At 36.7% G+C, this 27,174-nt stretch overlaps 1 protein-coding gene across 11 annotated transcripts in view; it reads right to left on the bottom strand.

The window, feature by feature from the left end:
• The window catches only part of ERC2 (ELKS/RAB6-interacting/CAST family member 2), a 407,180-nt gene that overhangs the window by 368,970 nt on the left and 11,036 nt on the right, over positions 1-27,174 (bottom strand). For all 11 annotated transcript variants that reach the window (XR_011681174.1, XR_011681175.1, XR_011681176.1 and 8 more), the window contains exon 2: positions 24,562-25,358. Coding sequence is in view for 1 of the 11 variants with exons in the window: in XM_071439763.1 (XP_071295864.1) it covers positions 24,562-25,215 (654 nt within the window). In the remaining 10 variants the exon portion in view is untranslated. The remainder of the gene's footprint in view (positions 1-24,561; positions 25,359-27,174) is intronic.

Here is a 27,174-nt window from a genome sequence, read left to right as displayed (position 1 = left end):
TATTTTCAGACAAAAATGGAGGGAGATACCCACATAACCCACTGGTCAAAAAATTCCCCTGGAAAGGATAACAGGACACGCTGTAATCACTGTAGGGCTCTACTGGTTCTCTTCAGTTTCAAAGGAAAAATAACCCTCAGGGCAAAGTGCTTGGAGGGGCCTATCTAGCTTGCCATGCTTTGCTCTCTATGAGTTTAAACTGCTTTAGGTGTTTCTCCTCTTTATTTCTTTTTTATTTGTATCTCACTTTCACCCTTCCAATGCTCTCCCAGGGGAATGAGTGTGTGGGGCTCAGGTGCCAGCTGGGCTTAAACCACAAGCCAGATAACTGCCAATTAAATAATAAAATAATCAATGCATATTTCTAATTAACTGTTCTGTGATGATTCTGTATTGTGTTTAGCAAAAAATAGTATTAAAAAGGGAGCAAATATAAATTAAATTTGTATTGTCCTAAACTTCAATTACTCAGTAGCAATTTTCTTGGTTTAAGAGGTGTGCTTCCTTTTCTTCCAGTGCCACAGGAGGCTTAATCAAGCTGGACCATAAAAAACAAATTCCAGGAATGATGAAATGCAAAATATCCTGACCTCCTTGGAGAGTAATACTGTTTACCTGCCAAGTGAAAAGCTTTCAGCCAGCTGGATCATTTATTTTTAACTGTCACTAAATAGAAGGGAAAATGGCTCCAGGCACTTCAGAAAACAAAGGAAATTAAACATTTAATTGCCCTTGTAATGAAATAGACTTACATTATTACTTTGTTCTGTAGAATCTTTTATCACCTCTTTCCCTAATAATATCCAGAATGGAAATGCTAGAGTCTTTGTAAGTTCAGAGCAAAGAGTTCAGTAATTTCTTCCTTGGGTAACCTGACAAGACACCAAGGACCTGGTGTAACACCTCTCTTCAGCTAAATGTGCTAAGCCTAACCAAGAATTTCAGAATAAATCCTAATAATCAAGCACCTCTACTCAGACTTATTGTGCAACTTCATTTGTATACTCTTCTATACTAAATCCTCTTTTCAAAAGTTTCTTCAAAATGAAACTGTTCTGGAAGTTAACCCAGCAACAAAAGATTGATAACTACATGCCTACCTACAAAAGAAAGTATGCTCATAGTTTTTATTGTATTAAATTCAATTGTATGAGACAAAATACCAGCAGGCTATTATTACTGATGTACAGATACATTTTTTGGTCCTGCAGCCTGATTCAATTCAAGCATCTGATAAAACCATTCAATAAATAAATCTATGCACTGTAGGCAGTTATAAATAATACCCAAATGTAGCATACTTCCACTAGCCAGAATTCAAATTTCATTTCAGCAAAAATAACAGAAGTATTTGCAATAGCTTCAGCTAATTATGACTTCTTGGCATATTGATAGTTTTCCTGGCTCTTACTCTGAGAAGCAGTAAAATCAAAATTTTCATGACATACAAAAGAAACATCAAAATGTGCTTACTTTTAAGTTAGAGGAAAAGGAAGCACTTTTAGATTTTGATTTTAAACTTCATAACCTTTTTGACAGTCTTCATCCCTCTGTACTCAGATTTATTTTCTTAATTCAAATTTATATGGTAAAATGGAACCATTTCTAGTGCTTTATATCTGGTACCTTGGATTTTGAAAGCTTTCCAAACTTAATGGCACCCACTTCAAGGAAGTTTTGTCTATAAAGGTCAGACTAGTCCTGATCAGATGGTAAACCTCAACACTTCTGTTATCCCTAATAAAATGTTGCCTTTACTAAACATAAATGCATTGTCTCCTAAAATATCCTGTAATTAACGTGGAGTTTTGATATTATGCCTGTATTGCATAGAATTTGATCTATCCTGTTGAGAGATCAACATCCTACAGTGTTTAAACAGCTTTTGTGAAGTGAGTTACCACAACCTGCCTGTGAACAGGAGTGTTTGCTCTGGGTTTGCCAGCAATTAATTTAAGTTCACTGTGGGCATGGCTCCAGATGGAGGTGCCCTTCTGGCACTTCTCCCCTGATTTGGAGACAGATTCCCTGGGTGAGAGAACCAGGATGAAAGAATGTCTGGAACACAGACTGATGTATTTGCCTGGATGATGTCATTATTTATCATGTGAGCACCCTGCTGTTATTAAGGGAGGGGTTTGGAATACAAAGCAGGTCCACAGAGGTAATTCATCTTTTAAACTTCCAGGGAGAGGTAGAGTATGAATGCAGTTCAAACACAAGCTGAGTGCTGTATTTTACAGAAAAGATTGTAATTGAATTATTTAATCAATGTCTAACAAATCAAAAAAAAAGGAAAAAGGGAAAAAAAAACCCCAAAACCTTCCTAGATAATGGGTCTCAGTTGCTAACCTAGCATTTAACAGTTTAAATAACTGGAACAACTGAAATACCAGTAACCTGAGATGAACTGGGAAAGCATAGGCCCAGCTCACTCTTAGGTGATAATAGGAACTAGCACACAAGAAAAGCCATCACAAAGTTTTACCTCTGGCTATAAAAGTATTTATTCTCCCAATACAGATCAAAAAGCACAAGAGCCCAAAAAATAAATGAAGGATCAAAGCAGAAGTCTCAGCTGTTCTCAAAAACTGGTCCAGATGCAATATAAGAAATTAAATCATTATTATAAAGCTCGAGGTTTTGTATTTTCTATTTTATTGTGTCAATCAGCACAGCAGCTACATCGTGGAATGTGTGCATGTATAAAAAAGCACATATAATGGAAATCTTTTAAGCACATCAAAATTCAGACCTCTTCAGATAACAAATTAAGGACCTCTTGGTACTCCTAAGGGGATAGCTCCTAAGGGGTTTTCTATAATGGCCTCATTTTTACCCATTAAAACATACATATCAGAAAATAGCATTTTAGTCTATTCAATGCAGAGCCTTTAACTCCACTCTTTGGTAAATGCTCTTAACAAAAGAGATGAGCTCCCTTTTACTTGCTTTCTATAAAATTCTCTCTGATCTAAAGGTACTACAGAACACCTACAATAATATTATAATGCAAACTTCATAAAAAAATAAAACTTCATAAAACTTCAAAAAATCTAAAGTTGAGTCATTGCTCTTAGCATACAACCAACTTATACAGAAAAACTATATTGCAAACACCACAAAGAATACGGACAGATCATTGATGGGTATCAAGTTTTGCCCATGTGAATAAGATTTTGTGCCCTTATTAAAACACAAGATTTCACAAAATTTAACTTAGTTATACAAGAAATTCCTAGAGGTATAGTGGTATCATTATTAACAGCTACTTTGCACACGTTTCAGATTATTTCTCTTATCATTTCACAGCAAAGTTCTCTTCATCAAGTTAAACACTGAAGGAACTTCAAGATCACTCTGCAGACTGGCATATTCACCTGAAGCTACAATATGAACAGCAAATGAAGCTCTTTCAATATTATTTCAGTAAAAATTACAGAAGGTGCAATACCTTGCATATATGAAACTGGAAGGCACATATTGCACAAGTTATTTGACTCATGCATAAAAATAATGTGGGTGCTTCACAAATTACTGTGACACAGATCATAAAATTAAGACAGAACAAGAAAAATCATTATGCTGATGACATTATTTAACATGTTTCTAATCTGCTATTTAATATATTTACAATTTCTAATACACAGAGGGCTAAACTCTATGGAATAACTCAAAACTCAATTCTCTTTTCTGTGGAGCTTTCTAGGATCTTTGGGGCTGTAGAGGGAAAGCTGTGGACATTTCCTTGCTTTTACAGGTGGAAAATGTCCTGAAGACTTCACAAAAGATTCTTATTTTCAGACAAACTCAGACACCTTAGAAACTGCCACAGAAATCCACAGTGCCTTCATTTCTCACCAGTGGATCAGTTTGCAATAGTTACCAAACCACTATTTTTTTTTTTAATTCCAGGTAGGAGGTGACAAAATACCAATAAATATACACTGTAATTCAAGTCATTCCTACATGTAAACCTTAAAAGTAACACACATCCATTTTCTACCCTTTGCTATGGTAAAATAACTGGAGGCTGCCAGAAACAGCAGGGAAATCTCAGCACATCTATCCACTTTCCAGTACATAAAAGCCATATAGGCCTTCTAAACTCCATTATATCCCCAAGAACACCTAGGGGAGGTATTAGTGTGGGATACAAGTACATTTGATAAATTCTTCACCTAAAAGTCTGCTTCCTCTTACAAAAATAATATTTATGCCAGCTTTTGAGGGCATCTGAGGCCCATTTCAGGTCTTCCCAATTGCCAAAAAAGCACACAGAAAAAAGTGCAAAAAACCCCGCTGTCAATGATTATAATACAGTAAACTATGCTAAAGGTAGTTCTTCTGAATGAATCAAATATAAATTTGGGGCTTTCCCCAACCCTTGAAAAAATAAATCAAATATACTTTTTTTTAGTATACACTTATTCTTGCATGCCTCATGGTTTTATTATAGAAAACAAGTGCACAGTAACATATGGTACATCTGTTTCATATTTTGTCTTTCTGCTGTCGTGCTGTTTCTCTCAACATTCAGTAACACACACTTCTGTTGGCTCATAATAATTATTTTTAAGCTGCATATGAAACACAGCCCACCTCCACTGTCACTCCAGGGACATGATATTCCTCCCTCCTTCCCTCCTCCTACAAATGCAGAGTGGAATATAAAGATAGCAGAACCAAAACTAAGACAAGAGAAACCAGGAGTCATTATCAAACACTTTACATTCCTTCACTTCCATAAGTTTGGTTTTGCAAACACTCCTACACTGCAATTCACAGATGAAGTGGTGGCAATGGAAAGGAGATGGTACCAGCAGAAATAATAGTTAAAACTCATTTAAGCAAACCTTAATACTTGCTCAAATCTGTACAAAGACATATTCTCCAAGTGAATAGGCAACCTCAGGCACAACAGCCATGTGGAAACATCTGTGAGGCAAAAAGCAGGACAAGAGCTGTGAGAGAGCACTGAGAAAAGAATGGTGAGGAACTGAAACCATTGGAACATGGCATGAGCCAGCAAAAGAACAAGGGGGAAAAGAGAGGATGAAAAGAGGTATTATCCATAGGGTGAGCTGTTAGATTGAAGCTGAGAAATAATAAAACTGGCAGCAAAGAATGTGTAATCTGTAGAAAAATTGGACCCAGAAAGGGGCAATGAAAGCACAGCAGGGAAGGTGAGATGCAAATAGTCAAGGTAACTTGGAGCACAGCATCACAGAGAGAATTTTTTACACATGCATATATATAGAATAGCCTGTGTCTCAAAAAAGAGAAGATGTGGGGAAAATATAGAGAGAAAGTAAAAGTAGCAATCTTTTGTGTTTCTAATATTGGAAGTTGATGGTGCTGGCATTGCATTAAAAACGCAGCAATAAATATAACCAAAAAAAACTTAATTTGTCAAAAATTTGCCTCCAGTCTGTCCAAGAAAATCTAAATACTTCTTTGCATCTGTCTATTCCTATGAGCTTGAAGTCACACTTCACAATGGGACACTGATTGGCAAACCTGAATGCCACTTTGTTAAACAAATAAACATGCAATAAAAATAATACAGCACTGCTGCTGAAATGCCAACTTCAATTGCAGGACTTCAAGCCTCCCCATTTCTTTGGGAAGCAGATGGTAATTTTGCTGGAAAGCAAAGGACTGGAGGTAGTTGCATTTGGCACATTGAAAATCGGCACCAGAATTTGAAAAGGTTCCATCTCAATTTTGTCACAGGGAAAGATGAATCTATGAATTAGGTCATAAACAGTGAAGTAGAAGCTAAAGGAGCTTTTAACTCTCCAGCCGCTTCACCATTAAAGAGTCTGAATAGTTTCCTCTTTTTACACACTTGACAGTATGCTGTAAATACCATAAATTAATAAATTATTCCAGCTCTAACCTGAGGGCCTCTTACTGTTTTTCTTCCCTGTTCTTTGTGCATAACCACCAAAATAACTGCACCTTAATAAAAAGTTGACATGTCTATGTTAAAAAAAGGCAAATTATTCTCATCAAGAAAGGTGTTTCAGGCACATGTTGAGCAAATACAGCATTATTTACTGGAGGGAAAGGGTTTTTAGACATTCATTGATCCAACTGATAACACTGACATGAGATCATCTATCATATTTCAAAAGAACATATGGCTTTCAGTAGATTCTTTTATGAATTGGACTGTTGACAAAAAAAAGCTTTCCAGATATGCCATTAGCACTACACTAAACTGAAATATTATTATATTCCCACACACCAATATAACAATATCAATATGCTTCCTAGCTGTATGGAAAGTCCTTTATGCATAAAGATATGTGTTTATAAATATCTAATCAGAAAATACAAAGTCCTGTGGATTTTTTCCTACAGGATGATTCAGGATTCCAGCAGAAAGTGTACAGTAGAATATTTAAAGAAAGCTATAGAAAGAAAAACTAAAAAAAACCCTGGATTTTTACAGATAGTACTTCAGAAAGTTTTATTTTTCACTCATAAAAGGAGAGCTAGGTCATACTTTCTCGGTATTTTAATAGCAAGTAAACAGGGGATTAGTAATACACAAAATACAATTCATTACCAACTTTCTTCATCCTGGTTACTTGGCTGTCCTGAAAATGCAGCAGTGTAAGGCTATAGGGTGTGTATTGCATCACTTGTTCAAAACTTATGTTTTACTTTAGGATGGGATTTTGCAAGACCTTAAAAGAATTTCACAGCATGAATTCAATAGCTAAATTTAGCGAGATCTGCTCCCAATTTCCCCAGGCATTTTTCACAACCTTCCTTCAAAGCATTAAGTACAAGCTTGCACAAACTTTAAAAAGAACATTCTTCTCTATCTCAAGAGAAGATACATGAAAATACATTGCTTATCTCAAAAGTGGCATTGTTTGGGTAACACTCACTCCAATTCAAGGAAGGAAAACGAAGGAATGAACAGAGTCCTTGTACATCCCTGTTTCCTTCAAGTGTCAAGACTATTTTCCCACTCCTGATGTACTCAGAAGTTCCCCTCCTATCTGCTATTAGATTTGGGGTTTTTCCTTATTAAAGTACAAGCAGCAGCATTTACCAAAAAGAAACTACAAAGAAACACATTTACAATTTTTCAATTCACTCTCATTTTTATTACCATGTATTTATAGTTCCACCAATATTTTTATTCCATAGCCCTCATCTCTCACCACATATTCATTCAGTGCTGACAGACATGTTATTCCTTAACCATATATGTATTTATGCCACCAACTTCAGTGCACAGTAAGGAGGATATAAACAGTCTCAGGGCAGAGTAAATTCAATTATAGGCATGCAGCTAAAATATAACACAGCATACCTAATGAAACTCTTTCATTTCTCATTTAAATTTTTCAAACTAAACATTCCTGCAATCATGTTATGAACATTTTTAAATTAAGGCAACCTTAAAATGATCAGTAAATACTTTTTTTATTTTAGATGGGTCATATCCTGCCAATTTTTTTGGTAAGCTACTGCCTTCTTTTTGCCATGGCTCCACAATACCCAGAGGATGTCAAAACGAAGCAGACAAAATCCAGCCCTCCTGGTGAAGCCAGCTCCACAGATGCCACAAGCCCTGAGCTGACACTCAGCTGCTGCTCCAGGGCTGCTCACCCTCCAGCACAGCCTTGGCCACCACAGTGCCTCAGCTACAGAGGCACCAGCCAAGCACCCAGGTGCTCACAGCACAGCAGAGCTGGCAGCTGGGAGGTGACAAATGTTCAGGTGATAAAATTTCTTAGTGGTAGACATGACCTCACCCAAGAAAAAATGGTTGAGACCAAGGGATTTGACCCATCAAATACATACTTCTTTCTCCACCTAATGAAATGTTCAAATGAACGCTCTAGTAGTACTCTAATATGTTGGAAAAAGTCAGTTTTGTACACGTTAAAAAATAAATCAAACAGAATTAATATTTTGTAAAAAGATAGATTAGCATGCAAGATATAAAGCTAAATTTGCAGAAACATTCCCTATTTCATGCTATAGAAGGAATTACTCTAGGGATTAATTTATGTTCTTATTCACAACCATTTTTCTAATCCAGTCATTAAATTCTGTTTTATGAATCACTGTTCTCATCTGGGCTAAAGCAATTAAGTTCTCAAGACAGAACAGTAGGTGTGCTGGTGCTAATTAATGCTCCCCTGAGGTGAGCCTAGAGCTTGCCTGTATCTCCAGTACACCTGAGGTTGGCATTAATCAAGATAACAATTCTTTCCTGGCATCTCTCTGAAGGAACAAACTGGGCATTTAGGATCAAATTTCCTTCCTTAACCTCCCCCTCTCCCCAACAGGCTCTCCCTGCTCTAGTCCTGAGATGTGGTGCTACCCCCACTTGTAACCAGGATTTCACCCACATGCTGCAGTGCTTCCTACCTAATCCACCTTAAGGAATCCATACAACATGATTTTAGCAATTTCAGCTGACTACTGATTTGGTAAAATCTGATAACACAGGAAAAAACAGCCTGTACATGTGGCACTAAAGGCAACACCTAAGACATAAGGAAGATGTTTCTGAGTTCATACCAAGCCCCCCAAGTGCAGTTCTGGCTGTTTCTCTATGTCAGCTATATTTTTCCCTCCCTTTTAATGCCTTATTATCCCATTGCTCCACTGACAAAACAGAAACAAAAAAAAGGAAAACAAAAACAAATAAAAAAAAACAAACACAAAAAACCCTCAAAAACTTGCTTGAATACTTCACTATTTCAAGCCTCTTCCATGAAGCAGGCCAAGAAATTCCTCTTTTCTGTTCTCCCTACAAGTGGTTGGTGAGTTTTTTGTAAAAAACATTTTGGTTGTGCTTCAAAAAGAGTTCTATGTTTTCCAGTTATGCTATTGATGGATGTACTGTACGTAAATACAGACATTTCTGTTTCTCCTGTTGTTTAATATTTATTATGTTAGTTTATTCTTATTGTGTGCAAAGCTCTATACCTGTGTGCACTGTTAGCAAGGTATACTAACAAAGTTCCTGATCCTTCCCTGTTATATTAACAGCCAGAAAATACTAACTGTCCTAATTTTATAAGTCTTAAGATTTGGCTCTAGTTCATTAATTCAAAGCTATCAGGAAAAATATACAACTTTTAAAAATACTACTAAGCACTCTTGCACAAAATTGGAAAATCTTGGACGTTTCAATAAAAGTTCTTCCATCTCATAACAGTTTATGGAATAAAAGAGAGATGCCACACAAGGTGGGGGGAATCAAACAAACAAAAAACAAAAAAAAAAAGCCCCTGAGACTGCTAGTTTCCCAGTACAGGGAAGGCAGTCAGTCTTGAAAGGACTTTTGTGTGTCAAGATATTTTTAGTCTCACAAAGAAGGATGCTGGAATTGCCAAAGGCTGCCAACCATCTAATGGAAGCAAAGAACACTAAAGAGATGTAAGAGTCAATGTAAAACTGGATTTCAATAAATGGACTTCTGTAAAGTCCTTTCATACTTCTAGGGTACTCTGAGAAGTGTCAGAAGAAATATCTCATTACATTGGTCCACTTCATTGCAAATAATGTCACTCAGTCTTAAACATATTCATAGTTCAGCTCACAAAACAGGGGCTCACTATGAAAAGTCACAGAGATGCTGCAAGGGCAGTGAACAGGCATCCCATATGCTAGACACACAATGTGCTAAGTGCCAGCACCTATTCCAGACATTTGTGCATTTTTTTTATTCACAATAATTCTATTATCAAAGGAAAAGCTACTTAGGCTCAGGAATACCTGAAAAGTTAGTCAAGGTATACCAAGAGCATAGAAAAGATAGTCTTCATTTAGAATATTACTCTGCAGATTCCAGATCATCAATTACAAGTGGAAAAAAAAAAGGCAAATTAAATTCACAGTAAGGAATCTGACAGACCAAAAAGAAAGCCTTTCCTGTATCCCTTTAGGCATAATCACTGTTCTGATGTCCTACTGATATGAAGCCTCCCAGTTTATATTTTAGTAATCAATTACTATAAAGAGATAAATTTCAATACAGAATAATATTAGGAAAAGATTAATGAGAATATTTATTTCATAAAACTTACAGTGGTCTTAAAGGCCAGATTTGGGTTCAGTTTTGGTAAGGTTCAATCATGAAATCCCTTACAGCACAGCAAGGGACCACGCAACTAAAATAGTGAGAACCAGTCTGAGCTGATGGAAAGCTGCTGTGATATTTCACACCAGAAAAATCAAAGCCTCAGTCACTGGACTATAAAAATACTTCTTCGTGATTGATGAAGGCAAATTAAGTTATTTGATGGCAGAGATCCATATTCAAAAGCAATGCAGGAATTAAAATCACATGCTTGGATGCTATGAAATCTTTGCCAATTGGGTTTCTGAACATCAAGTTTTACATTAGATCCAAGAGGCTAAATCCAAAAAAGAATGTATTTATCCAGTGAGTATTCCCAGATGCACAGACAGGACAGAGCATGAACTCCTTCAGCTGCTGTACAGGGGTTTTTGTTTCTGAAATTAAACCTCCACAATTTATTTCTCAAATACAGACACTTCTAAAGCATTTGTTCCTCAAATACTCAGTACAGCACAGCTGAATTATTTTAAAGATTCTGTACAAAGAACTGAACACTCCACTTTCAACAGGAAATGTTGCTAAGGCCTCTTGGTTTGCTGTGTCATTCAGGTTTTGCCCAGCTTAAAGGATATTGTAAACCAAAATAGAATAGCTCTACCAAATTGATGAGACTGTGTTCAGATTCACTTATTTCATTACTTAGATACTAGACAGTTAGATTAAAAGAGTAAACTGCTGAAGCAAAAGAATCCACAAGAAAAAAGAAAAGATAAACATCAGAAAATGGAAAGGCATTAAAAGAAAAAGCTGTAACATCTTAACAACAGAGACATATCAGGAGAGTTACTTCATATTCAAGAATAATCAATTTAAAATGTAAAGTTCAACAGCATAGCTTATGCACAGACAGAATTTAAAAATACCAGTACAGCAAATGTGCACATGTATATTTATTCTTTCTAGCATTTATCACAATTTGCTCTGTTTTCCTTCAGATTCTTATCTGGCAGCCTGGAATTGTCAAGTGCAGAAGTCTGTACAGTTCCCTACCCTGGCAAACTATGGAAAGTGCTGCTACATTTGTTGAGCATCACAATGCAAATTGTCAAAGCTACTGCTGGGTTCTCCTGCCTTTCTTCTTTCAGCTATTTTACATGTGTTCCTAGAAGTAAATATTTCAGCATAATTTCTTGAAATGCAAAAAATAGTAACATCTTATTTGAAATAAAGCTTCATCTATACTTGATATTACAGGAAATTTCCTCTCTGAAACAACCTGAACTTGTAATTTATCCCATGCTTTAACTCCAGAGTAGCAGGAATTGTGACACATATTGGCCCAAAAACAATCAACTTCTAACATTTAACAGGAAAGCAAAAGTAAGTGACTTTATAAAAACAACCTATTAGTTAACCACCCTAAACTATGAAGTTCTCTTTAATTTTATATTGGTCTGCACTGGTTTTAGGTATCCAACAACTGCAAAGGTATTGATCTGAAGTTCATTCCCTGCCTGTGCAGGTGACATGAGAATATTCACCTTCCCTATTCTCCTATAAGAGCTGTAGGAAAGGCAGTTCACCCCCAAAGACAGAATCACTTCTTAATCTGAAAAACAAACTACTTCTTTACCTGTTCTGTTTGGGCTTTCTTGCTTCACAGCTAAAGCATTAGGTTTCACAGTTCCAGAATAATTTTATAATACCAAAGTCCATCTGATCATTCTGCTTGGAGTCTTTTCACAACTGCACTTCTTAGTGCTTTAAATCAAGGAACATTTCAAACCATGGTTATTTTATGTAACAGTTCTCTTTTGGACTGTTGGTGGGGTCTTGCTTTTTTAAAAGTTCTAAGAGTAGCCTATTCTTTCCAGAATTTGCACCAAAATTTTTTCCTTCATCTACAGCTTAAGAACTGCAAATTTTAAGTTTTTTTCATCCAAAAACCTGATGTTTGATTGAGTACTCGAATCATCTGTACACATCTGTAAATTCACGCTGTAGGTGGCAAGTACAACAGCTTGAACTGATATTATCTAATTTCCCATATTCATTTATTAGACAAAGTAAATCCACTCAGAAGACCTTGTTGCAGACTATAAGGATGTTGCTCTTCCCTGAACTGTGAAGAGAGCAGGATGACCCCATTTGATGGCTGTCATTATAAAGGTTTAGCAATATCTACAAACTCTTCCCGTGTCCACATCCATGCTCCCAAGTGACAGCGAGTTTCAGTTCAAGTGCAGGTCCTGCAGCACAGCTCTTCCCTCCATGGCCTCACTGCTGGGCAGGCAGCATGGGAAAAGGGAAGGACAAACCCTGGGGACAGGAACATTGCCTTCCTTCCTGCCTCCTCACATCGGAGCTTTTCATCCTCTCACATGTGGGTGATGCCTGCTACAGTGAAACAGGAGGGAGCACTGCTTTTAATGATCACACAACACAAAGCACTGATGAACAGGAAAGAGTTACTTTGGAGTTTGGGAAAAGGAGGTGAGTAGCCACACTGTCCTAGAGAATTACTACCTCAAGACAGCAGACTTTAGGAGTCAAAGAAAATGCATAGACAAAGCTGAACAGCTCAACAGAGGAGAGGGAGATAACACTGAACGTGCAAGATGTGTAAATGGTATAAATAAGGAGTTTATACAAATTGATTCACTCTTCTTAATCACACATAATCCTGCCAGTAGCCTTTTGCCAGCTGAATTAAAAACAAAAACAGCAGCAAGTCTCATTATGTGTTTTCCTGAATTTTCTACCATCTGGCAAAAATGAGGTAATCAATAAAATGAAAGGAAATTCATAGCAAAATAGATTTACTGTAGTTTTTGCAGTAAAATCTGTTTGTTTCTGCACATTTTAGAATTCCTTATCTGTTAAGTTTATTATTAAAAACAGATGATTACTTAATTCTACAAAAAAAAATGTATGATGAAAGTAGGTCTTGAAGAGTGAAGTTTGTTGCAGACACTATTAAGGCAGGATTAGGAAAAAAAACAAAAAAACCAACATATTTCCACAGTAGTAGGAAAAGATTGATCTTAATTAAGACACTGAAAAAAAATAAAGCACAACCCTTCAGATCATATAAAGATAGAATTTAAAAAAATATATTTATGGACATTTGAAAATAAAGTGTCCAGGGCAAAAACCAAACACACTATTAGAGCTAAAACACACTACTGACCTGCCAAAGAGAGTAACTCAATGGCAAATTGTGTTGGTCACTGCACTCACAGTATCAGCAGTGTCCAACAGTGTCATGAAGCAGCAATGCAAGTGTGAAACACCTGCAGTACCCCAAATGTGACACTGACTTAGGAAAAACAGCAGAAGAACGTGAGCAATTGCTGGTTGGCACAGAAATAAAGTGAGGGAGAAGTAGAGGGGAGAAAGGCACCTGCAAAAAATAATTGTAGAAGTTGGGACCAATTCAGTCAGAAGCAAAGGTGTCTTCCTATACTCAAACTACTCTACTTTTTCGAGTGGCTTTTAATTAAGATATGTTAAAATACCTCAAATATTAATAATGCAACACTGTAACAAAATCTGCCATAAAATAGTTACATTAATATTTCAATTAGTTAATGGCACTAATTTTTAATCTATTTTATCTCCAAATTATCTTGAACTAAGCTTTTGGACTATTAAATAGAGAGTAGATTCTACCTCACATATTTGGTAACTATTCAACTGGACACAGGTGGGAAATGAACACCTAGAAAAACTTGGGAACAAAATTGGGTTTTCAAATAAAGTTTCCAACTGGATCAAGTTACCATTTTCTTCTGAGACCACTGTGACACAAAAACAGGAGACCCTCTAGATGAAACAACTAGGAAAAAATATATTCCTAAAGATAATTTCATTTTTTGTAAATCTGCATAACCTTTCCTCTAATACTTGATTCTATGTTTAGCCATCAAGGCACAGTGAGGCAATGCTTTATACAAGACCTAAACTGGATAATGGCCTCACCCTGTTTAACACAGGATCACTGGTGCCTTCAATTCATGTTTTATTGTTACATCTATATATGTCTTTAAGAAAAAAAAAATCTCTTCTCTAAAATGTTACACACAAATATTTTTCCTTGGAGTTCGCCTGAACAGCGCTGCTTGTTAATTCCGCAGTCCTGCAGCCAGGACAGCGCAGCGCACTCAGGTGGAAAAGCCTGTCACCAGTGTCCTCATCTCATTGCTCAAACCCTCAGCCTGACAGTTCTCCCTCTTCAGGGGATGAGTTGCCTGAACAGGATGAAGAATGCCTGGTTTTGCCTTCTTCAGCAAATTCTGTGTTTTCTACTCCTTAGCTCTCTCCTCCCTTCCTTTACTGCACCAGGGAATCTGAAGACAAAAATATCTCTCAAGTGTAAGGAAAGTACCAGAGCGTTCATACACAATCATGCAGCTCATTCATTCCCTTATTTCAACCAAACTAAGAATGTACAAGTTATGTTATAAACAGAAAAATAAATATACTAAAAATCTATTTTAGTTTTATATTATTGTTATTTTAGTACATTTATCTATAGAAGGTGACACAGGAAGCAGTGGTCGTTAATCAGTGATGAAAAAACATGCCACATCACTCTTGCTAGCAAAACTTACACCAGCATACAACCCAATGTTCTTCTGAAAACAAATTTTTAGGAAGAACTTCAGATTTCCAGAGTATTGTACTATCATTCCAGTGGTATAATGTAATTTTCATTACAGTGTTAATTATCAGAAATATTAAAGGTTGTGGGTTTATTTTGGATTTTTCACAATATCTATTAAAACAGATAAGACAATATAATACATACCTAAATGTATTCATGTTCACATCAAACTCACTATAAACCTCAGTAATTTTTCAATAGGTAGCACATACTCCATAGCCCAGAGAGCTGTGCTGACAAAAAGGTACATTTTCAGGATGATGTGGAAAGAATTTTGGCTTCCAAATAAAGGGTAATTGACAATTTTTATTTCCCCCAAGGTACAGTTTAGTTTCTGTCACTCAGGTAAGAAATTTAGTGACATTGAATACAAAATACTCTGATTATCACAACTTATAATTTCTTAATCTACACATGTGCATAATTACATATACACATCAATAGAACAGCAGGCTTTTATTACAGATATGTTGATTGCAAACAGTGATTCTTCAAGTTTGGATTGACATATCTTATTTATGCTTTGGTTTATCAGGATTTAAATATAACCCACTAGAGTTCATCTCCACCCTCCGGAGTATCCAAATATGATTGCATTTCTTGACTGATTTAGTTAAGACCCTTATTATGCTTCACCAGTAACCAGGTAGCTGGAAGTTAATGCCACACACAAGAAAAAGTTCACACTAACAGGACTATTCTTTCAGCCTTTCTACCTACAAATTGCAAAAGCTATGTCTATTTACACGGTTTAAATCAAAACACAGAGAAAAGATCTAATGTTCAAAGCACAGCTCCCTGCCTCTTTCTGTGATTCTCTCAATTGAAATGCAGGCTTTTGCAGTGAGACTTGGACTGTACACAATTAATGCTGCAGTCAATTAAATGGGAACTTGAGTGAGCTCAAAAAGCAGGCCTTGTTTTAGGGTTTGCTGCTGCTCTGAAGCCACACCCCAACGTGTGTTATGCTTTTCCTACTGACCTTGGCTTTTCTTCCACAGCAATGTCTGTGATGGGGCCCCACCCTCTCATTCAATTATAGATGAGAATGGAATCCAGACCTTACAAGACCTTAGCATTCTCTGCATCTCTAACACTGAAATATTCACATTGATTTGCCTCAGGATTTTCCTTTTGGCAAATCCATCATTTATTCCTTTTCCTTTGGGGCACAAAGAGTATTTACATGAAATCTACTGCTTTGTTTTAACATGTGTTTTGTTAGCTTTTTTGTCATCTTCCAACACCAAGAGTAATAGCAACAACTATCCTGTGGCAGATGCTTAAGGAAATTCAGCAAGTAAATATTTTCCCTATCCCACAGGGATATTCTAAAATTCGTAGATTCAAAAGACTTATTTGCTCCTGCCACGAGCAATCCAACTTGAACCAAAGTTATCCTTTATAAAATATGCCAAGGGTTCCTGAATCCTGGTTTCTGGTTTACTACCTCAGCTGACAGATACTCCAGCAATAAATTCAAGTAACAAATATTATCTTGCAGCTGACAGCTTTAACAAGTGACTCACTAGCACCAGGGAATACACAGTTCCATAGTCAGGAATGCCAGACACCTTCAACAGAGGAAATGACAAACTGCCCAAATCTGACCCTGCATGGCATTAACAAAGTAGAACTCCCAGACATGCAAAAACTCAAGAAAATTGAATCAATGACCAACAGGTTAAGGCACCCTCACACATTGCCCGTACCCTGACAACAATCTGAAATGCATCTTAGGAATTCAGGAATAAAACAGAAAAGAGGAAGGTTAGGAAGTGTCAAGCAAGTTTATCTTTAAATTATATGCATATATAAAATAAATAAATATAACACACTGCAGCATAGCCAAAAGGGTTGTGTTTCTCAGAAACAGCCCAGAGGAAGACTTCCATACTGCAGGCTAATTGAGTGTGGCATTATCAATTGCCTGTTAGACGATTTGGGGACAACTGGCAAAAAATACAAGATGAAGGACCAAAAGAAAGGAAAACATCTGAAATTTTACTAATAAAGACTAAAAATGCAAAATGAGAAAGAAATTACTCTTTTTTTCAGTACTTCTTTCCTTTTCTGTCTTCCACTTTAGATGATGGAAAAAATTCTGAAAAAATATTTCCAGCATTTTTTTCAGATTAAGTCTAAGACCTCAAGGAAGGAAGCCATTTTAGAGACTCTAACAGAGAAATGAAAATATGTTTTTTTAAAAATAGTCCATGAACTACTGGCTCCATCACAGTCAGTGGAAAAGAAATTCACCAAGGATAACATTTGATGTATTATCTATGATACCTGTGAGAAACTGTATAATTGATGAGATTAAAGGTTTAATTAACATCTCCAGGAGACTTCATTTATGTTTTGTAACACTTGCTTTCCAAACAAATTCTTGCATTATGAACCCATTTATGGTTAATGTGATGTATCCAACACCACCCAATTCTAACAAAATTCAAAATGGCTTACATACAATTACTTCTCTTCTAACTTCCTTGAGTCATTCTGACAGCATAAATTACCTACCAGGATAGAATTGAAGCTGGACTTGCCTAATTTAAGACAGGAGGGGGCAAAAAGCAGCAGGTGTGGCTCAGCAGTAGGTGCTGAAGGAGCACCTTCAAGCAGAGCTGCAAGCCTAAAGGGTAACTTTAAGGTAGTTTTATCCCAACTAATACTCTACTAGAAAAACCTATGTTTCTTCTGAAGTGGTCATTTCTGAGACCCTGCCATAATCCTGGCTTCTGGTTCAGGGTTTTACCCACACAGCAACACAACAATCACCACTGAACAACAGAACAAAGTGCACCAGACTGGGGAACAGAGAATGCAGTACCCATCTGATGTTGCAAGGGAATTTTAACAGGATGAAATTACTAAATTCAGCTGAAGTATCATCTTCAGCAACAAATAATAAACCTATAGCCTTTCAGAAAACTCCTCATGTGATACTTTAGTTTTAAGATGATCACCACCATGACAGGACAAAAAATCCAAAACAAACAGCAGCAGGTTCCGAAGTGTTTTGGAGTGAACCATCAAATACCAGTTAAGGAAGTGACATGTTCAAAGCTGGTGAGATCTCAGTTTCAAGTCCCAGAGCCTCACACAGCTCCAACCACCTTTCATTTCAAAGACCTGTCTGCTATAGAGTCAATCCATCCTCTCAGAATGTTACTGGTCTTGTCTATTCTTTTTTATGAAGAACACTCACTGACACGCCTTATTTGACACTCATTCTAAGACTTCAAGATGCAAATGAAATTTCATGCTAGAACTTTGACACTGGATAACTGAGAATGACCCATATCCTGAATTTAGTAAGTATTTTGCAATATTCAGTAACTTTTAGTTTCCAACATGATGAATAAAGTCCCTTTTGTTCCAAATAAAACAGTACTCTTTCAGTTGACAGCTACACAGACTGCATTGTAAAGACTACAATTCATGGTCCTTATCTTTTTTGAAATACTGGGGACAACAGAACAAAACCAAAAACTACTTTCCTCAGATCTCTTTATACCTCAAAAATGCCCCAAAGGGCGTAACTTACTATTACTATCCTTTCCAATTTACCACTAACATGTGATACAGTTTTCATACAGCTTAAACTATCAGATTCTACTTTTTAATGAATACATGAATACTACTGTCTAAACCAGAACAGCACCAAAAAGCTTCAGGTTACAGAGTCACATTCCTATTATTTGTTTTTCTAGCTCAATACTTACCCAACTTTTTGAGACAGAGGGTCTCAAAAGGTTAAAAAGTAACTAAATTCCCTCATTCACCCTCAAGCACTTTCAGGTTATTACTCCACCAAAATTTCCTTGGTTATCTGTAGTATCATGGCCCCCTCCTTAGGAAATTCTACTCCCACCAGAGCCAAGAGCCTTTGCTCCTCATCAGTAACAACAACAGAAGGCAACACACACCCTTGAGGAGCAGCTTATTCACTGCTCCTCACCCATTACACACCACCCCTCCTCAGCAGAACAGTCCTGCTGCTTCAGCCTCCTCCCATTTCACAGACATGATTATTTTGAATATAAGATGAAATCCACTGATTTCATTCTACTTTGCTATTCAGATTATGACCATTTGATCTACTCCATGTGGTTAAATGCTTAAGCACTTTGCTGCATTTAATAAACAAAGTAAAGAAGAATATCTTGCACTTACCTAAATTGCCATCAATGTACATGAGTTTAAATGAAGAAAACAGTGGAAACATGCAAAATAAAGTTAAAGTCAACAAGTATGCATGCAGCTCAAGACAAATATTTTTTAAAAAGCAGAAGAAAGCAGAATACAACAGTACAGTGAAAAACAGAAAACAAGGTGAATGGGTGTGATGAACCTACCAGCTTTACAGAATTACCCTAAAACACCTTAAAAAGCTTTCACAGGTTGTAAATACTTTATTAAAATTTGATGTTGGAACTGTTTTTTCTTGAAAGTCTCATTTAGTAAAAATACAGCCAATTTCTTTTTAAGATTATTAATATGAAAATATACCTCAGGTAGTACAGTAAACCATAAGCACAACATTTCCATTCCTCAGATGCCTAGCTTTGAGTTGTGTAACCATGTACTTCATTAATATTCACAATAAGATTCAAAATCCCTGCTGTTTCAGACATTCACAGAATAAGATGGGCTGAAAAATATTTATACCCAAAAAATCCTCCTCTGACCACAACTGGTATTAACAAACAATGAAAGGTCCTTTCCAACCAGTAATCAAATGCACACTTGGACCCATTAAGGAAGGCAATGCCCATCTATGAACTCACACTAAATACTCAAGTGCTGGCAACTTGATATTCCACTATATTCCACCACAATATTCCACTACAGTGAACCTACAAGAATTTCAAAGGGCATAAACAAAATGTCTAAAAAAAAATTTTAATGTATACCTTAGCCTAATCAATATTTTATTAGGAATAAATTTTAATTAGTACAGAGAAGAGAAATGCCATTTCAGAACATTTGTCAGTGTATTTTCTGTTATTGTTCTTTTTAGATTCTTGTCATGAATCAAAGCGAAAATGAAGAGCACGTTGTGAAATAACATTGAGTAGCTACTCACAGTTGTAAATTCATGAATACACATTCCCTTCTGTACTGATTATTTTATCAGTTCTATTCTGCTAATTGCAGCATCTGAGTTATTCACATAGCTACAGATGGACAAAAGTTACTTGGAGAACTATTTCAAGAGAATTTTTTATTCAGAACCATAAACCTCAGAGGAACTGCTCACTATCCTTTTTATCTTCTCTCCATCTCATTAATCACAAGTAAATTCCTGCAGTATCAGGATAGGAACTAAACTTCAAAAGATCAAAATCCGTAATGTGTTCTCAAAGAACGCATTAAGTCAATTAAAATTACCTGGGTTTTTTTTAAGGGAAAAAAGGATCATACTCACCCATTTATTACCAATACAACCATGCCATGCCTGTAAATGAGCCACTGTTCATGGCACACAGTGTCCATTTTGTATTATGTATTAAATAATTACATTTTTAAGTAAGCAAAAGTGGCTTATTTTGTGCAACAGGACTTAATATGCATTTTAAAAATATCACAGTGATTCAGTTTTTGCAATGCCATAAAAGCAGCATATAAACTGATAAACATCCATGTATTGTATTAGAAGCAGCTAATCCAAAGCAATAAATTAGTTTTCCCTCTTGGCAGGCAACAACCTTGGAAATTAATATTGCTGAATAATGTCTTGTGTCTTCGCAGCACTTCCCACCTCATGGCCTTCTGTTGTCCACTGAAACCTTCCACACTAACTCTCCTGTACATTGCACACAATTAGAAGCTTCTCATCAGGCCAGATTAGAGAGAATAACTACCTGCCTAGGGGAAAAAGGCAAAATCTCTGTTTGGGACGTTGTAAATGGATGACTCCAAGATGAATAATTACTTAAAATAGTTAAAAACATGTAGAGTACTCCTGCCCCTATATATAAAATATGTATACACATCTATAAAATAATTCCAGTTATGCTGTGAGAAAATATCACAAAGAACATGAAGAACAAAAGCCAACTAAATATGGGCTGTGATATCAAAGTTCAGGTGCTGAAAGCATACACTTTCAGAAATATAACAATTTTCAAAAGAAAAACAGCAATGTCCAAGTTGCTGTCCATAAACTTCCTTATGGATCCCCTTCTGCTTCCAAAAGTTTAATTTTATCAATTTTCCTGTTGAAACAGATCCTACCATTTCAAACTAATTCATTTTTTTGGCAAATTTATTTTCATTTATAATCTTACTTTCCAGGATGGTCTTAAGCCTTCCCAATCTTGCCATTATTTGGATGCATAACACATCCATCCTTTAGGACACTGATGAAAGCCTCAAGCACGTGACAGATCCCTACCAGATCCTCCTGGAAACCTTTCCAATTCCACCATGAATCACTGATAATTACCCTTGGACATAGGCTTCCAATCAAATACTTCTCCATGTAGCAGCAATTTCCTGTCATGTGCTTCCCACCACTCACTAAAGGGAAAGCTTTTGAGACAAAGTTTTTTTAACATCAATATGTTGCTGTTTTTCCATTATGAATAAGGGTGTTTTCCTGTCATCCAAGAAAAATCAGATGTCTTGGACATAATTTTTGATAAATCCATTGTGGGTGTTACTGTATTTTTTTATTTTCCCTCTCTATATTTAGAAATAGCTGATGATTTTTTAAAATACAGCTTTGAAATAATTCTTTGAGTGTTGCAATATTTTTTCAGAAACCACTATAAAAATATGAAACATTTTACTCATTCCCTCATTTCACTTCTTTTTTGGCAGGCAGATTTGCCCTTCTCCAGCTCCAGAGAGCTCCCAAACTTTGTTAGGAGACCCAGAAATCCAGGCAGGGTCACTTCCATCATGGACAGCCAATGTGAAAACACTTTTTAGTGTTTCAGTGTGAAACAACTCCTTTTTTAAGCAAGTTTTATAAGCCAGTAAACCTCAGACACACAAGGACAGACTAATCACTTCTAGGATAGATGTGATAGAGCACATCACCTTTTTTGTTCTTTAAAACTACAGCTTTTTTGATGATTCTGATTTAAATCAGTTGTTTGCAAGAATCAATAGCCTCCTGAATAAGAGTGACAAACAAGCTGACACAGCCAGCTTGGGCTTCCAAAGCCATTCCTTCAGAAAGGCTCCTCTCCAAATGCTTACAAGAAAAGTGAGCAGCAATTACATAAGAGCATGGGTACTTTTATACCCAAATATTTGATTGCAAGAAAGGAAATAGCAGAAACACATGGTTGACTCCTAAAACCAAGAGAAGGTCCCTGGAGTTCTGCTGGAACCTGTGGCTGGGCTTTGTGCTGACTGACACTTCCTGAGCAGCCCAAAGAACAGGGTGATCAGTAAGATGACTAATTTCCCTCATGGTGTTTGGGTATTCAGGGCAGTAAAGACAAAAGCCAAATGCAAAGAAGAATTTCATAAGACTAAGAAAATAGTCAGAGGCTGGCAGATGAAATTCAGGGAGATAAAAGTGGCACACAAGTGAAAATAATCCTACCTTTAAGCATAACAAGCTGGGATCTAAACTGATTAGAATGAATGATGAGGCTTTTTCAGCTATGATAAATATTTCCATTAAGATATTAGCTTAGTACTCAGTAGCAGCAAAAATAAAGGGATCCAAAACTGGAAAGAACAAACTAATTGTTGGGAATTTCTGTGAGAGAAATACAGAATAAAAGGGCAAACACTTCAACATCAACACCACTCATTTTACACCTTATCAAACACTTAAGATGTTTTGGTTCCCTTGCCTCAAAAAAAAAAATCCCAAATATTTAACAGGTCTGAAAAACATCATGTTACAGTTTCACAAGGAATTATCACACATGGTAAGATGCTGCTGTCTGGAAAAGAGCTGAGGGAGGGATGTGAGGATGGCACTGTAAAGTCCTGAGTGGCACTGAGACTGGCACCAGACATCAATTATTTACTGCTTCTTTCAGTACAAGGAGCAGGAAATCCTTGCAAAAGCAGCCAAAGTCTAGTGAAAAACCAAATGAAACTAGTGGTTCCTCACAGGTATGTTAGGCTGTAAGAGCCTGTGGACACTGGCATTTTCAACAGGTCCAAAAGAAACTGGTTGAAGTTAAAGTTCAGTGAGTTATTAAGCACAAAGAAACAGCAGCTGGATCACAAGAAGCACTTGCTGGGGACACCACTGTGTACTTGGCCTCTTCTGTGAATGCCTGGACACTCAGCAATGGAATAGAGCTACCCAATCTCTGTGTATTACAGAGGGAGGATTCATGTTAGATGTACACATAGAGCAAAATACACGGCTTTTGTCAGGCTTGCCATTACAAGAAAATAGGAGTTTGTCAACAAGATACATCATCAATGAACTCATAACTGAGTTACTAGTTTACTTTCCCTCAAGATAAGCAAAACTAGATTTCAGGGGGAAAACCCAAAACAGAATTGTCATTGGTGTGTGACAAAGTCTCTAAATACCAGATTCAAATTCCAAAAGTCAGTATAAGATATTAATGTGACATTTCCATAAGAAACACATCAGAGTCTATTAGAATAATTCTCCCTTTAAGGTGACACCAACTACCACAACTAAAGTACCTAACCAACAAAGTTGTTGAGAAACAGAACCTCCACCATGCATCTTTTTTGTTAATATTGGTTCTAGCAGCATCCTAGTGCATCTGCTATAAATAAATAATCAGCAACTACTATCATCAGTCAATACAAAAGTTATACAAGACAGTAATAAATTAATTCATTGCACTGAATTCCAGATAACAACTCAGCCAGTTTCCCACTGAACTAACTGGTAACAGACTTGCCAGCTCTGTAGATATTGAGGTTCATGACATGCCTAAAGGTGGAAAGTTTGCTGAGAAGCTCTAATTCATCACAAACTTGGAAGTAAATTAAAAATCTCAGTTGTTGCTGCCTGCCAGCATAGAAGTTTAGAGTTGGAATCTGGAAGTGAGAGAAACACAGGACTGTGTTTTTGTCTGGAGAAAGTTAACAGATGGTCTAAAAAGGAGCAGCTTTAAAATAAGACCAGAAGCCAAAAAGTGTGTGGAGAAAGGAAGAATAATTTTTTTATCTATTTTGTGCTGCTGTTTTGTATAGCTTTGTATATGTAGCTGTATATTTGATACAGCAAAGTCTCAAATTTTGACTTCACAGATTTATCTATCCAGACTAAAATATTTGAATCTTTCTATAACTTCAGGAAAAGAATGTAACAATGCAAATAGAAGTATTTGAAATACATATTTACAAGATACTCATTTACTACAATGCAGGTCTCTGAAATTTTACTGAAAACTTCGCTTCATTCTGTAATGCAGAAGTACAGAAAGCTGCATATGAGGATTTATCTTCTTTTAACTTTAAAACTGTTAACTCCCTGCACAGCTTAAACAAAATATGCTTCTGGATATTTATTTACACTTTTTCAAAAAGGGCTCATTTACCTCTTCAGAAAATGTTGCCAAGACAACATTTAGACAGTTGCAAAAAAAACCCTAGGGAAAGTTTCAAACATAAGAGAAAGGGTAACAACAATTATTTTATCCATCTAAAATGTGAAGGGATGCTGCACGAAGGAAATTATAATCTGCATTTGGATTCTTATTATTCTTCCCTGCAGTTTAGCAGTCAGAAGCAGATATACCAAGACATAAAATTCTTGTGGAAAATATCAAACTTGTGCCAGCACTGGATACAGTACCAACAGCAAAACATCAAGCGCTTGGTTGTAAATCAACACAAAGAAACTTACATAATTACTTACCTGATTTTCTTCATGGGAAACTCTCATCTGTTCTTTAAGAACTGACATTCTGGCTGCTTCTTCTTTCCTCAATACTCTCTCTTTCTTTAGCTCAGGACTCCAGAAAGTTTTGATGCTGTTCATAGAGGACCCCAGCTTGCTGTCCTTAATGTCAAGTTCTTTTCTGAGAAGGTCATTCTCCCTCTGTAGATCCTTAAGCTGAGCCTGCAGATCTAACATGGTGCTATCCCTAACCTGTCTCAGCATGGAAGGAACCTGGTGGTGGTGGTGGTGTGAGGATGCGGTCAGCCCTCCGTGCTGGTCGGCGTAGGAAAGGACATCTGTGTGTGAGAGCCCAGCAGAAGCGATATTGGGGCTGCTCCCCATGGCTGTGACTCGGCCACCATACACAGCTCGATTTGTAGCCCTTCCAAGAGTCATGGTGCCCTTTGGGAAAGTGGTGGAAGCCACACCCTCGTGGTCACTCAGGTACATTGGTCCGGATGTTGCATAGGCTGCGTTAAGGGACTGGATGTTCTCCATGGACAACGTCTTGCCTGCCCCGCCTCCCCCGCTGCTGGTTCTCCTGTGGCCCAGGCGGGGGGACCTCGGCAGGCGGGGGGACCGGGAGGGACTTCCTTCCAAGTTGCTGATTGTTCTCGCACTTCCATACATTTTTCTTCTACTTTGAGGTACTATTTAGTAAGAAACTAGTAACACTGAAGTTGAATGTTAAATTAAGAATTCCGGCTAAAAATACTGGCAGTTTCACCGCATTCTTCCAGTAGGCAAAATCTGGTTTTCCTCCCAAGAGAGACCTGAAAAAGAAATTATCAAATTAAGTTTTAACATTAAAATTAAATTTTCATTTTGGAAAATAAACTTAAAAGTAATCACCATATATAAGAAAAACCAACTTCCCAGAGTAATAACTACAAAAATAAAATCTGCTATACATTTTTTATTTAGGATGATTAGTTAAAAATGCATTTGCAAACTAATTTCAATCAAAATAAAAATCCTCATTTCTTTCTTGCTAGAAAACTCTGAGTTAAAGCTTGCTAAACTAAGCTGGAATGAAGAACATGGGCCCAATAACATACCATACCTTACCTTGTCACTTAAATGACTGACAATATGAAATTTATCCAAAGAAAAATATTTATTATTGGCATAAAGAACTACTCTCTTAAAGCCTCCAGAATTCATTCCCAAGTCACACCGATATGAAGCAATCTTGTTGATTTACTTTTTCAATTTTTAGCATTTTTACACCACTGTCCAAATCTGCCCCTCTTTTCAGCTGTCATGCAGCATTCAAGAGATGATCCACAGCTTGTTCCACCACAAGAACCTGTGCAGCTTTTCTGCTGTCTCAACTTCAAAATATTGACCAATTAAAAACAAAATTTCCTCTAATTCTCAAGTGCCAGTCATCCTCTGGCCAAGTAACTCATCAACCCTCTGAGAAATCCATCCCTGTATCTTTCAAGTTGCCTAAAACAGTTCCATAGCTCCTTCATAGGCAAATCTCCCATGAGACCAGAACTGAAGATCACTTTCCTTCCACTGCTCCTGGCAGATGCTGAGCAAAAGCAACAACAAATCTTCGGAATTGACAGAATTGACCCCACCCTCTTGTTCACTCAATAAAAAACACAAACAAAACAAACAGTCCATTAAAAAAATACATTTGAGTCTGGTGAAAAAACAACACTGCTAGCAGGAAATGCCAGTGTCAACTTAAACTGCACACAATAAAATATTTTTAGATACAGCAGATATGATACATGGCCAGGTGGTGAGGTTGGGTATAAATTTGTTCATCCTCAGAAGCAGAGGTACAGAATATTTTATCTTCTATCATGTCCATACTGTTTTTCCTTTTCAGTGTGATAAATCAGTACATTTTTTGCTTAGAGTCACTTTACTTTCTTAGCCTTCTGTTTATGTCTCTGATAAGTATTTTTAGGTACTTGTTTTGCCTTTTAGAGCTTATTAGTTGTGGTCTTCTCTCAACTTGTGTGAATTTTTGGAAGTTCTTATATCACAGGACACTCATCTTGCTTAGCACTCCAGTGCTTACCAGTGAGCTCTACTGAAAAAAGAATCCTCATTCCTTACCCGAAGTGAGGCTAACTTCTCACTGAACTTCTTCAACAATGTTCCCATGCTAATTGAACATTGTAGCTTCCATAAGCTTGGGAAAATTCTGAAAGCAACAGGAAAAGAAGCAAAACACCACCAACCAGTGTTATTCCCTCCACAGCATTTTCATTTTCTTTTTTTTTCCCTAGAAGTTTTTTAATCAAAACAGAGACCTCTGTGTTGTGAACAAACACACTGATGATGTGCTTGATTTTCTTACTTTAACAGGCTATTAAGGACAGCTCACAGACCAAAAGCTGAAAACCCTGACTTTGCAAATAAAAATGGAGAAACCCTAAGAACATTTTTAGTTTGTTACCTTCTACAACCTGAATTATACAGACTAGCTTCCTGCAAACACCTCAGAAAAAGGCAAGCACACAAAAATATGCTTTTTCAACGTGTGTACTTCTTAAGGATAAAACTGGAGCCTTCCTTTATCACTGTGATACTCAGACACAGCAGAAGCCAGACACCATTGCTTTA

This window comes from Agelaius tricolor, unplaced genomic scaffold (genome assembly GCF_023055355.1).
Source record: "Agelaius tricolor isolate 1412-34295 unplaced genomic scaffold, bAgeTri1.0.p SCAF_14, whole genome shotgun sequence".
In the NCBI taxonomy this organism is placed as follows: Eukaryota; Metazoa; Chordata; class Aves; order Passeriformes; family Icteridae; genus Agelaius; species Agelaius tricolor.
This window is presented reverse-complemented; position numbering and strand designations above follow the sequence as displayed.